Source organism: Galendromus occidentalis, unplaced genomic scaffold (assembly GCF_000255335.2).
Source record: "Galendromus occidentalis unplaced genomic scaffold, Mocc_1.1 scf7180000077475, whole genome shotgun sequence".
Lineage (NCBI taxonomy): Eukaryota > Metazoa > Arthropoda > Arachnida > Mesostigmata > Phytoseiidae > Galendromus > Galendromus occidentalis.
Genome location: NW_003805463.1, coordinates 1,712,407 through 1,723,774, shown reverse-complemented (window position 1 = coordinate 1,723,774; position 11,368 = coordinate 1,712,407). Strand labels below are relative to the sequence as shown.

Sequence of the window (11,368 nt, the reverse complement as noted above, 5' to 3'; positions counted from 1 at the left end):
ACCTCACTGGATATTTGGCACTCCGCGGAGACCAGTGCACGACTTGAATTCCTAGCACAACCTCGCTAGTACAATCGTATGGATGCGACGCTGGAGAGCTTGTGGATAAGGATGCGGTGTTGTGACATGGATGTGATATCTCTTCTGATTCTATGCATTTCCACAGGGTTTCAGGAATCACCAAAGTCTTCCCTCACGAGGATCAGATTTCCTCCACTCAGTACTGGACCCCACCTTATCGTATAAGACGTTGAACTCGGTTACGGATATGAGGGTTTTAAACGAATCACATGCAAGATCCCTCTCTGATTTGGACTTTCTTGCGAAAATAACGAGCCTGTCCCGAAGTGTCGCCCGTGACCCGTGACAGTACACACAGCTGTCACGGGAGTGAATGGCTGCCTTCACAACCACTGGGTTGTGAGGGCAGAGTCAAGGCTCGTGTGAAGTATCTTGGTTATCTAGTCTCAATAGTTCCTAGTCCAAATGATTATCGAAGTTAGACAGAGCCCGATTCAATTCACAAACCTGCAAGTTCCATCAGCGCCACCCACGGGAGCTCACAGAGCTAAGGCCGATCGGAGGGTAGTCTCTGTGAAAATGTTCCGTTGTTCTTGGATCGTTTGGTGTATATACTCCCGATACATTCAGAACCTTCGAAAAAGTTTCGGCTATCAGATGAGGGACTATCGGTGGCTGCCGGGCTCCAAAACTCCGTACGAATAGGATAACGACATGCGAAACAAGAGATACGCATCTCATTTGGACCCGTGTTGCGCTGCTTGCACGAATCCGATGTTCGGAACTCTCGCGCATGGCTGGGTTTGCTTCGCGTATCTTCAACCGGATTACGAGAGAAACCGGAGGCGTTGATAAGCGGGTTGCGGGCTTATCGAGACTGTGCTTATCGCCAGCGTGGGCAGTTGCATTATTTTCTCTCTTGCGTCTGTGGAGAGGGCGCAGTTACATAAAAAGCCCTCGGTCGTCGGATTTTCATCCTATGAACTAGGTCAAGAATTTTCGGGTTCGGATGAATACCGTGCCGGGATGAATCCGATCCGGTCGCCGATGTACAAATCAAGAGAATTGCGAGAGAGGATCCTGAGAATGATCTATCCAATTGAAAGCTTGTTGTGGCGCGTCTTCGAGGCGTCCGATTCGGAGAAGCTGGTTCGGTGAGCCAGTCCGCTTAAAATGCGAAAATATCCAGAAAAAATACGCAATTCTTCACGTATGCTACGGAGACGTTTCCGAGCATGGAACATCGAAAGAAGGCGGCTTGCGTACGGCTCAAAGCGAGATATGGCGCGAGGACGAAGGCAGAGAAATGGGAATGTCGGAACATCACAGCACGAAATGGACTCTTTGCATTGCTGGAATGGTGACGGCACCCTTCACCACGGCCGGAAGCGGACTCGATGTCGCGATTCGCGATGCTTCTTGGCCTTGGAGCGTGGATAGGATTTCACGGCGGGCTCCAACAGAGATGCTGGACTAAACTGTGTATGTGTAAACCGCATCAGACGGTCTTCCGCATCATCACCCTCACATGCCGAAAGCCATCCACCAGACGGATTCGTCTCGGGGCCTATGGCGCGGCGGTAATCGTCCACGATGTGAAGAATTTCCGGTCATCTCCATCATTTCTCGTCTCTGTCTTCGGTGTCTTTCAGAGAATGCCATTGAGCGATGGGTCTCCTAGGAGAGGCCAACATGTCCATCCAATGGCGAAGCTCAGTCCCGGTTGCGTTGCAACCCAGCGTCACTTTCCCGATGGGGTCCGATGTCCCGATGCGGTCATAGTCGACCACGGTCACGACCAACTGAACCTTCTGTATTTGCTCGAAGGGCACTTCGAAGGAGAACGATTCGTTGTAGTAGGGGTTCAATGTACACTTCTTGATGCTGGTCTTCTTCTTCTTCAGCCTCTTGCCGTTCATCATGAGAACGATCTTCACGTATGGATCTGATAATCCTCCTACATCCATTTTCTTGAGGTTCTTCGCTTCGAGTACAACGACGGTCAGCTTGCCGGCTGTGGGGACGTATCGCAACGAGAAACAAATGTCCCCTAGTATCTCTTTGTTGTGATCAACACTGGTCAGATCACGCCATTCCTCGATGGTTTGAGCGAGATCCACTGTGGTCATAGGTATTTTAACCTCGCCGATTTGGTCATGCTTGCTGAAGCGGTCAAAGTCGTATATCGCAAAGACCAGCGTTTTCGTGGTTATTTCCGCGTACGCGATCTGCAATGGAGGAATCTCTGTCTATTTCATCCGGACAGGAGACGCGGCTCGAACTCATCGTGCATGGCTCCGAATTTCCGTGAGAGGCTCAGACTCCCGAGAGAGGGAAGGGCAATTACCTTGAAGTTGAAAGTTTCATTGAAGACGGGGTTCAGCGTTTTGCGATGTACTCGCGTCTCAAATTTTTTCTTCTTGTCTGGGAGCATGTACACCTGAAGAGGAGAATCGGATAAAGCTCCAGAGCCAGCTACCCTTACAGAAACGAACGCGAATGAGACCGGGAGCTCATCACAGAAACGGACCTTGACGTATGGGTCGGATGTTCCTGACATATCTAGACCGGGAAGCTCTTCGGCCTGCATGACGGTCACCGCGAGGTTGTTGGAGTTGAAGTCGTAGTCCAATTTCATTCTGAGACGCCCGAGCTTCTGTTCATCTTTTTTCGCTGGTTCCACCGCTTCGTTTTGCTCCATGTTGTCAACCAGCTCATCGTCGTCTTTCTGGACCTGCTCGATAGGGGAGCGTGTATTTGTATTAACTCGGCGGCGCATGTTCTCAAATAGCAATCTTCGCCTCCATAGATTTACCGGTGCCGGATTGACGTCTTTCGGATCTGAACTGGATTTCGGGGTTTTCGGATCTTTTTTCCTGCGGCCATCCCAGCACCGGCGGATGCAGATAATCAATAGGAGTACGGTGACCAAGAAAGAAAGAACTCCGATGGTTGCCACTCCAGCCGACGACCCCGACGCTGCAAAGGATCACAGTCCTCGTGAGTCCCGATCCATCGAGGAGAATCGACTAGTTTCTCGATCACCACGAGACTCCAGTGAGAGAGGTATGTCCGCGATATTTCCCTTCTTGCCGGAAAGGCCAGGTAGTCCTTAGCTCTTCGGAGGGGGAGTCTACTGGAAGGAGCCGACGGAGGGTGCTCGAGTTATGCCATACTTACACCCGACCATGGTCGCCGTCGCCTCCTCAACGGTATCATTCGTCTTATCCGGCGGCTGTTGCGGTTTCGGACTTCCACGGACGTCAACCATGGCTTTCGCTTCTGTGTGTAGATGCAATCAGAGCGCCTTATGGACGCCGCAGCTTGTCTCAGGGGCTCTCGATGGATGTCTATGAGACCCCGATGATAGATGTGAAGAGCTCGCCGAAGAGCCGATGTAGGGTCACGACCGAGTCGCTGCTCTGAAATAGGAGTATTTTTCTTTCCTTCAATGTTTCGACTTACACAGAGAAAAACTGGTGGTTCTTTTCGCCCCAATCAGAGTCCGTGATGCCGGGAGCGAAAACCTACAAAGCTGACTTCGAGTCGTAAACTTCCCCCTAATCCTTCCGAAGCGGGGTTCACCACACGACCGGCCAAGATGGGGAGCGAACGAGCATTTGCGTGAACTCGTCAGCGAGCTGGGCGAAAATCTTGAAATGTCGCCTTCCTCAATCGCATAATCGATACATAATCAAGTCTCCAGAGGGACTTCTCGCTGTGAAAATACTTATACTCGTCTTGGTCGAAAGGCTGAATCGCTTGAGTTCCCGGAATCGTATCGTTTCATGTTATAGAGCCTATCGGATCACCATCCAGTATTCAGACCGGTGTGTCGATCGACCGCGCTTTATGGAGCTCCCCTCTCGGCTTTCGAGTTTTTCCCGCTTCTCCAACGATTCTGCGGCAGCGCTCGCTGAATATTCATAGAGCAGATGAATCATCGTTGTTCTGCGTTGGAAACCTTCGTTTACGGGGCAGGTTTCGGAATTGGCATGATTTCAGGCCCGGATTTTCAATTATAAGGATCATCTTATGGAAATGCAAGCATTTCGTGTTTCGCGAATCGGACTTGTTGAATCGAAGACGAATGTGCTCGGGGGCCCGGCAGCGGAACTCCTTCGCTGGACTGCGATCGTAAATATCTCTCAGCAGGAAACAAGGCGCTGAGATCGGGGAGCAGCAGTTGAGAAGTCGAGAGAACCGAGGGAGGTCGAACGACCCTCAGAACATCTCGGGAGTGTCCTAGCTTCCCACTCCTTCTCGTGAGATTGGCTCCCATCAGACCGACGTCGCGCCGTATGTTCGAGTCTACCGTTGCGAAATTAGAGTGACAACAACGTCGGCAGAAATCGTGTTCAGATCTCATCTGTCCGCCCGATCGCCTACGGCAAGAGTTACCAACTGTCGGAGGCAGAGCCTTCTGCTCCACAGAATTCTAAAGGCTCTCTACGCATCCGAAAGGCAGCGATTGATTGTTATTTGTGATTAAGAACTCACCAGCAGCATGGAAATACCACCGAGTGACGCTTCAAGCCCTTCCATCCAATCTAGAAGAATATATCTCTGTTAGAGGGGGATATCTCAAGCGCAGCTCCTTGAAACGCTTTTTTCGTGATTCGGGGAAACTGCTCAATCGCGCAGCATGGCCAGGAAACCAGTAGCAGATGCTTCTCGCAATAAATCATCGCGGTGCGACCTCCCGTTCGATCGGGGAAGCCGCTTCCGGTGTACGATTTTCGCCGAGACAAAAATCCGTCGACGATTGGGATAACGCCTGGCCGAGAGGAATCATGAAGTTCGAGTTCATGAAAAGAGTATCGTCTAGGGAAAGCATTCCGAATGAAGACCGGATCTCTGAATCACCTGTCTCAGCTTGCGCGAAGCGCTCCGATACATACATATGCGGGGATTTCGACGAGCCGGACCGAGGAGATGACGACGACGGCCTTCTACAAGACGCGAGCTGAATTTCGTGCAGTAAGCTGCCAGCTATAGGAGAGTCTGGTCCCGGTGGAGAATCGGAGATACAATCTGTTATCGAGTGTGTGTCGTCTCAAGATCCGCATGGAAACGGAACCTCCAGGGAATCGTCGTTGACGGCGAACCGACTCCGGAGACTCGTCGCGGGCTGAGGACGAAGGAAGGAAACATACCTTCAGCGACGTTGTGGGCACGAATGGCAACAACCTGTTCGCCTCCACGAGCCTTCCCTTCACGGGCTCGCGCTTTCAGGGAATTTCCATTTGCTGTCAGCCGGTGTAATCCGAACATAGAAGGTCAGAATCACTTCACGGAAGAAGCTATTCGCTGCGACTGACACCAGGCCGGCGGGACTCGGCGTTTACACACCTCGAATATCTGCGTTTCTACTCGTCTAAAAGAAGGCCCCGACTCCTTTGGCAAGGCCCTTTCCTTCGATCAACTTTGAATCCCTTTCCCAGCTCTTGGAGCGATTCGCTCCGGCCAGAGCGCTATGTCAGAGCTTCCTGCCGTATTCAACTAAATGAAGGTGTTCGACACGGCATGGAAGCCCACCTGACTCCTGAGTGATATCAGGAAGTATCTGAGCTTGCCGGTCCATCTCCGCAAGATTCCCCATCGGGCTCTTGTTTCCAGGAGATGTCCCGTCAGAGTACTGCAAGGAATACGAGAAACCCCTCTCGCTTCTCCTCGGCCATATGGGCGCTTGGAGAGCACGGCCTGAGAACGTGTCTCTTATTCGACCATTGACAATAAGTCTCTCGGGGCTGGATCTCCATTTGAGCATAAGACGTTGAAGGTCGCCAATCAGAGACAGAGGCCAGACTGAGGGAATGAGTTTCCCGAACGGTTTTCTACCTAGAGCTAGACCGTGGTCGATATTGTGGAAAGCGTGCAAGAGATGTTCCCGGCAAAGATTCGGAAGTGTACCGTCGACGCGAGATCCCCAATCGTTGAAAGGAGCTGATACCCTTCGTGGTACGCCGACTATTTCCTCGGGAAAACTCCTGGCAAAAGATTTTCCCTGTGAGCTCCGCTCCTACAGGCGCGGAGATTCGCATAGGAGGAAATCGCTTGATCGCTTAGAGGTAAACATCGCCCACGCTTGATGGAGTTTCGGTTCTGCGCGATTTTCTCGGGTTCGGCATCAGCTAACATCAGGAAAAATGTTAGCAAGAACTGCGAAGCTGCATGAGTGGGTTCTCAAATCATAGGCATGTGTGCGATACGAATTTTCGACAGAAATTCCCATGGGGCAGCTCGCGAGAACGTGAAATTTAGATCCTGCGCTGATTCCTTAGTATTAGGCCGATTTCGAAGTTCATGAAGAGAAATGCACGCGTCGAGCTCAGCTTCCTAACGAGAGTGAAACGGCTGGGATGACATCGGGGCATGAGGTCTGTAAGGACGTTAGAAAAGAGTTTCATACGACCGAATCGGATCTTAGACGTGCTCGCTAACAGCCCCATATGCACCATTTTTGCTCATCTCGTCAGGATTTCTTCTAATGTTCTCTGATGCCGAGTGGGTTCACCAGTCAGATTTCAAGATGGAGCGGCCGCGTCGGAGCACGAGATGGGAGCAGGATCAAGGTCGTACCTGAGGGGGACGACTTCGAGTCGCCTCCATAATTATCATTCGGAACGAAGCGGGACAAACCCGAGAGGCATTTCGACCCGAGGCTATAGGATCGCATTCCTAAGCCCGCGGAGACTTGCCGTGATCTGAACTAGTACACCTCAAATAAGCGAAACATCTGCTCATTTTTCAGCTCTTCAGAACGGATTCACCGCCCGATTGCGGAAAGCTCCGCGATTCCTGCATCCTACAAAGTGATTACTTCGTGCATGTTGGATAATTTTCCGAATGAGTATGCTCGACGGGATCGATTCGTGGTCATCGACTGGATCATTTCGCTTGAGAGTATCCGTTGCACCGAATCCTATAGGAGAGCATGAAACTTCGAAAGGATCGACTCAAAACTCTCGCGGGCATTACCCGTCTACATGGGCCCATTTCAAGCCATACTTCTCCTGAATCAGGTCTCGGAGGAATTCCGGTCAGCAGTTGCTGTTCTAAACTTAACCGAGCCTCTCCCGGGAGGAGCTGTGGTGGGTCTCAGCGAGGTCTGCCGGCGTGGCCTCATAAACGAAACTAATCGAGTTTTGATGAGCCACGAGTATCAGGCTAACATTCCCAGAGTGTGCTCTCGCTGCCATATATGTTTCTCCTCGAGACTTATTCAGCTGCTCCATTATGAAGATCATTAAATGCATATAGCCGATGGATGAGCATCAAGCACCATTCAAAAGCTCTGCTTGTGACCCTCGATCTCAAAAAAGATATCAACCCTTTTCGCCACTATAAATAGCTTCTATCTCCTCGGTCGCGATTGAGCGAAACGTGAGGGCTTCCGAAGCTGAGCAGGAACCCCTTGTCTCCGAGATTCTTGGAAGGTAAAAATGCTTGTCTCCCCTCTCCATGAAAAGCACCAGCGACGCAAACCGAATCTGCTCCTTCAGACTGACGATGAGTGACGGGTGGTTCGGGAGAAGTTATTGGGGGGAAAGGATTCAATAGCAAGATGGATAGGGCTGGCAGGCTAGCACCTGTTGCCACCATGAGATCTCTCGAGGACATGGGGACAGTGAATCTGTTCGCTTGGAGAATTCGCGATTCGGCATCCTAGGAGGATACGCCGTCTTCCCGAGCCCGGACCTTGAGATTCTCCTCCCCATTTCGATAAGTCTCCCGCTCCGCTTGGTTTTTCAGGACCTCTCCTCAAGGAAGATCCGGAAGGAATCTTCCTCGATCATGCCTCTTGTTTCGTGACTCCATGTGACTTGCAACCGGTCGTACTTCATGAATACCTATATAGGCACGTATTCATTATCTCTGAGCTGAATCTTTCATGATCTTCCATGGGGGAGACAGAATATTGTACGAGACCGATCAAGAAGGAATTCAAAACTTTCGAGATTCCTGGCAGCCGTCATCGTTGCCCGCGTTTCAAGGTTCGCTTGCGGAAACTTGGGAGCGACCTATCCGCGAGAGACCACGAGAATCATATTCTCACTCCGGGAAGAGACAGCAACCGGATTTACAACGTGCTCTAAAGCTGGACTGCCTCGAAGTGTGTGACAGCGATTGAGAAAATTAAGTCGCTCCCAAAAGTATCCTAGTGCGTAGTCGACTGGCAAGATGGAAACTCCGAAAACAACGGATGATCCGCCCGTCGTCGAATCCGAAACTGTGCCGATGCCGCCGGAGTCGCCCTACATCAAAAGGTTCAATTGTCTTCTCGAGAACTCCGCGACTGAATCCAGCACGTGGCTCCTGAGCCTCGACAATGATTTTTCCTACCCACAATAATAATCAGTCTAAACAGCGAGGGGGTTCAGCATCGCTTATTTCTCGGCAGATGGACGGGTCCAGACTGCAGTTGGAGTTGGATGATCGCCGTGTCATGCGCACTCTTGAACTTTTTCAATCTGGCTCCCACGCGATGCAGCAGCGTGATATTTTTGAACACCTTGGAGCATTACAACACGAGCCGTGCGATAGCCTCGTGGCCTCCATCGCTCATCAATGCGGTTTCGAACCTCTCTGGTATCTCGCAGGCCGTGTTCTCATGGCTGCTATGCCAGCATGGACCCAAGGCAGTATGAGCTCCTTCAATTTGAATTCACTAAGCGGAATCTGCGATAATTCTCCCTTACTTCAAAGGTATCGCTACCGGATACATCACAAAGAAGTTTGGACCTCGTAAAATCTCTTGCGTGGGATCCATGATCGCTTCCGCATCGATTGCAGCCTGTTTCTTCGCGAACGATGTGACGAAACTGACTCTTTTCTGCGTATTGCACGGTGAGCTCCCCCCGCGGTCGAGTTAACGCACCGCCGATCAAGCAGCTGGGAAGCAGCATTCGATAGCCTGTGCGTAGCCTGGAGAAGAGTACCATCTTTCGCAGGTCTTGGGCTTGGTTTGAATCTCCCCACCGCCGCTGTTTGTCTAAACAGCTGGTTCCTCGAGCGGAAAGTCATGGCTAGCGGCATAATCTTCACCGGGGCAGCGCTGGGATCGTTTGTGTACCCAATCTTCCTCGAATGGATCTTCGACATTTTTGGATTCCGAGGTGGACTTCTAATTTTCGGCGGAATCATGATGAATGCGGTCGCCGCAGGTCTCTTCATCCGAATGCCGCCGTGGCTGAGCGCTGAGTGCGTTAGATTGCGTGTGCGCTCATCTATTCCATGCGGGATTATTCGCATCGCCCAGCCCAGCTCACCGGCATTTACCCCACAGCGGATCGAGGAATCAGGCTCCGAGGAGAACGTCTAGACCCGAGGACTCCAACACGAGCATGAAACCACCGCAGGAACCCATTCTAAAGAGGAAACCGATCCTGATCCGTTCAGTCTCGCAATCCTCTTTCGAGAGCCAGGACAGTCGAGAGGATTTGGATGATCAGAAATTCCACAGATTCCACGAAGCCGTACATCATCACACAGTGGAAACCCTTCCCGAAGTGGACGAGGAACGAGACCTTTCGGGAAATATTCAGTCAGACGACGAATGCTGTAAAAACGGTATTTTTTCCGCTACGCAAGGAATATCTCATTCAATGTCCGTCCGTGCATATGTCGCTCCCCAAATGCTAATGATGCAGCCGAGCGCAACTGCATGGTGACCATGAGACTGAATGCGATTGATATCGAATCGTCAGGTGAACAGTGTCCAGCGATGACGTTGCGCCGACCTGATATCGATCGTGTTCGTAAGAACGTCGCCCAGAGTCGCTCACTGAAATCAGCTTCGCTGAATTCTTCGGTTCCTTCTAATTCGCCGAGCTCGACCAATGTGCATGAACTCAAGACCGAGACGCGTCCGGGCTCTGTTGCTCGTGTCTCGATCTCCTCCGGATCACGCACCCGGTTACGTCGCAATTCATCGGCGATCTCGACCACGCTGTCATTATACGCGCCGGCTGTTTCGCCGGCGGAAGGAGCCGAACGTGACTTCGAAGAGGATGAGCACCGGGTCGAGGTGAATGAGAGTCGAGTTCTCGGAGTCTAATGCCATTGATCCAATCCGAGACCGACCGACGCTATGCGATATGAGCAAGTTGCACATCTGATGCACACGTTGTAGATGATAATATTTTCGTCGCATTGATTCCAGGTCGAATCACCGGCGAGGACCAGCCCGATAATATCACTAGTCGGCCTAACCTACGTTGTATTCATAAACTGCAACATCAGCTTCCAGACTATTCTACTGGATTTCGCCTCCGATAAAGACGTTGAAGTCCATATGGCCGTGTACCTGCTTTCTGCCTTCGCAGTGTTCGATATAGTCGGGAGACTCACGGTTGGCCTCATATCCGATAGAGGACTTTTGTCTCGCTCTACGCTCATGGGCTGCGCCACCATCCTATTCGGTCTCGTGATGCAATTACTCCCCTTCGCTAATGACTTTTGGGGGATTTGCATTCTTTGCATGATTGTTGGTTACGCTTTGGGCACCACGGTGGTCCTTGTTACCGTTCTTGTTGGAGACTACGCTGGAGAAATGTCCAGAATCCCCGTCATCATCGGATGGATGGCTTTTTTCGCAGGGGTCACCGGATTATCCCGACCGCTGTTGATAGGTGAGAGGAGATTTCTGTCGATTCTCAGAAGGGCACTGGAGTTAACTCCGATTCGTGAGCCCTGGAGTTTCCGAGGAATAACGGTGAATAACATTGTTTCGCTCTCGAAGGATATTTTCGCGACACCATGGGGGACTACAGTGGTCTCATGCACCTGATGGGCGTGTCGATGGCTCTCTGCGGAGTAGGATGGATATTGGTGAATCTGTACGAGAAATTCACCTCATCGGCCGCGGAGCGAAGTTCTGTTCCCGAAAGCCGGGAGCAGCTGAGGACCTCCGGAAGAGAAGTCGACAAGGAAGCCCTTGAGGCAGAGACCGAAAAGAGGGGACTCGAGATCACGGAGAAGCAGCAACAGACCACAAAACTATGACGAATTCCTTAGGAGCTCTCCCCGAGGATCAATTCTCCGAGATCATTGACTGAGTTCTCGGCGTCCGCACTTTGACAATTGCATACTCGTATTCGATACCGTTGACCGGTGCATGTACATACAAAGAGTGTCGAACGACAAAAAAATCATAAAGATAAAACCTACGATCAACGCGGAACCCCCCTCGTCTTTATCGGTTTCGCACCTTAAAGCATCGGAGCGTATTCGTACCTCCAGCCCTAATCTCATGCGACTCACCCCAGACGGATGAAGTGGCAGGGGAGGGGGGGGGGCGATGTCGGACGAGGCGGCAAATGGGAGAATCCAATATAGGCATATA

The 11,368-nt window shown here is 51.3% G+C and overlaps 2 protein-coding genes across 2 annotated transcripts; one reads left to right on the top strand and one right to left on the bottom strand.

Moving 5' to 3' along the window:
* Nucleotides 1–1,344: 1,344 nt before the first annotated feature.
* Nucleotides 1,345–5,089, bottom strand: LOC100902847 (synaptotagmin 1). Its single transcript, XM_029111911.1, has 7 exons — nucleotides 4,923–5,089; nucleotides 4,522–4,571; nucleotides 3,202–3,443; nucleotides 2,852–3,000; nucleotides 2,552–2,755; nucleotides 2,369–2,461; nucleotides 1,345–2,249 (listed from the first exon to the last, which is right to left on the bottom strand). The coding sequence occupies exons 3-7, from the start codon at nucleotides 3,290–3,292 to the stop codon at nucleotides 1,641–1,643; spliced, it is 1,146 nt and encodes a 381-aa protein (XP_028967744.1). The 5' UTR covers nucleotides 3,293–3,443; nucleotides 4,522–4,571; nucleotides 4,923–5,089; the 3' UTR covers nucleotides 1,345–1,640.
* Nucleotides 5,090–8,205: 3,116 nt separating this feature from the next.
* Nucleotides 8,206–11,028, top strand: LOC100902702 (monocarboxylate transporter 12). Its single transcript, XM_029111898.1, has 8 exons — nucleotides 8,206–8,291; nucleotides 8,393–8,613; nucleotides 8,731–8,871; nucleotides 8,976–9,225; nucleotides 9,320–9,594; nucleotides 9,732–10,066; nucleotides 10,187–10,655; nucleotides 10,766–11,028. Exons 1-8 carry the CDS (start codon nucleotides 8,206–8,208, stop codon nucleotides 11,026–11,028), a joined length of 2,040 nt encoding a protein of 679 aa, XP_028967731.1.
* Nucleotides 11,029–11,368: the final 340 nt, after the last annotated feature.

Excerpts from the sequence above, each read along its gene's own strand:
- LOC100902847 (XM_029111911.1), bottom strand. The coding sequence starts at position 3,292 with ATGGTTGACGTCCGTGGAAGTCCGAAACCGCAACAGCCGCCGGATAAG. Across the intron at positions 3,001-3,201 it reads GACGGCGACCATGGTCGGGT|CGTCGGGGTCGTCGGCTGGA; the intron begins GTAAGTATGGCA and ends GATCCTTTGCAG. Across the intron at positions 2,462-2,551 it reads CATCCGACCCATACGTCAAG|GTGTACATGCTCCCAGACAA; the intron begins GTCCGTTTCTGT and ends TCTCCTCTTCAG.
- LOC100902702 (XM_029111898.1), top strand. The coding sequence starts at position 8,206 with ATGGAAACTCCGAAAACAACGGATGATCCGCCCGTCGTCGAATCCGAA. Across the intron at positions 9,226-9,319 it reads CCGCCGTGGCTGAGCGCTGA|GAATCAGGCTCCGAGGAGAA; the intron begins GTGCGTTAGATT and ends CAGCGGATCGAG. Across the intron at positions 9,595-9,731 it reads CGACGAATGCTGTAAAAACG|GTGAACAGTGTCCAGCGATG; the intron begins GTATTTTTTCCG and ends TCGAATCGTCAG.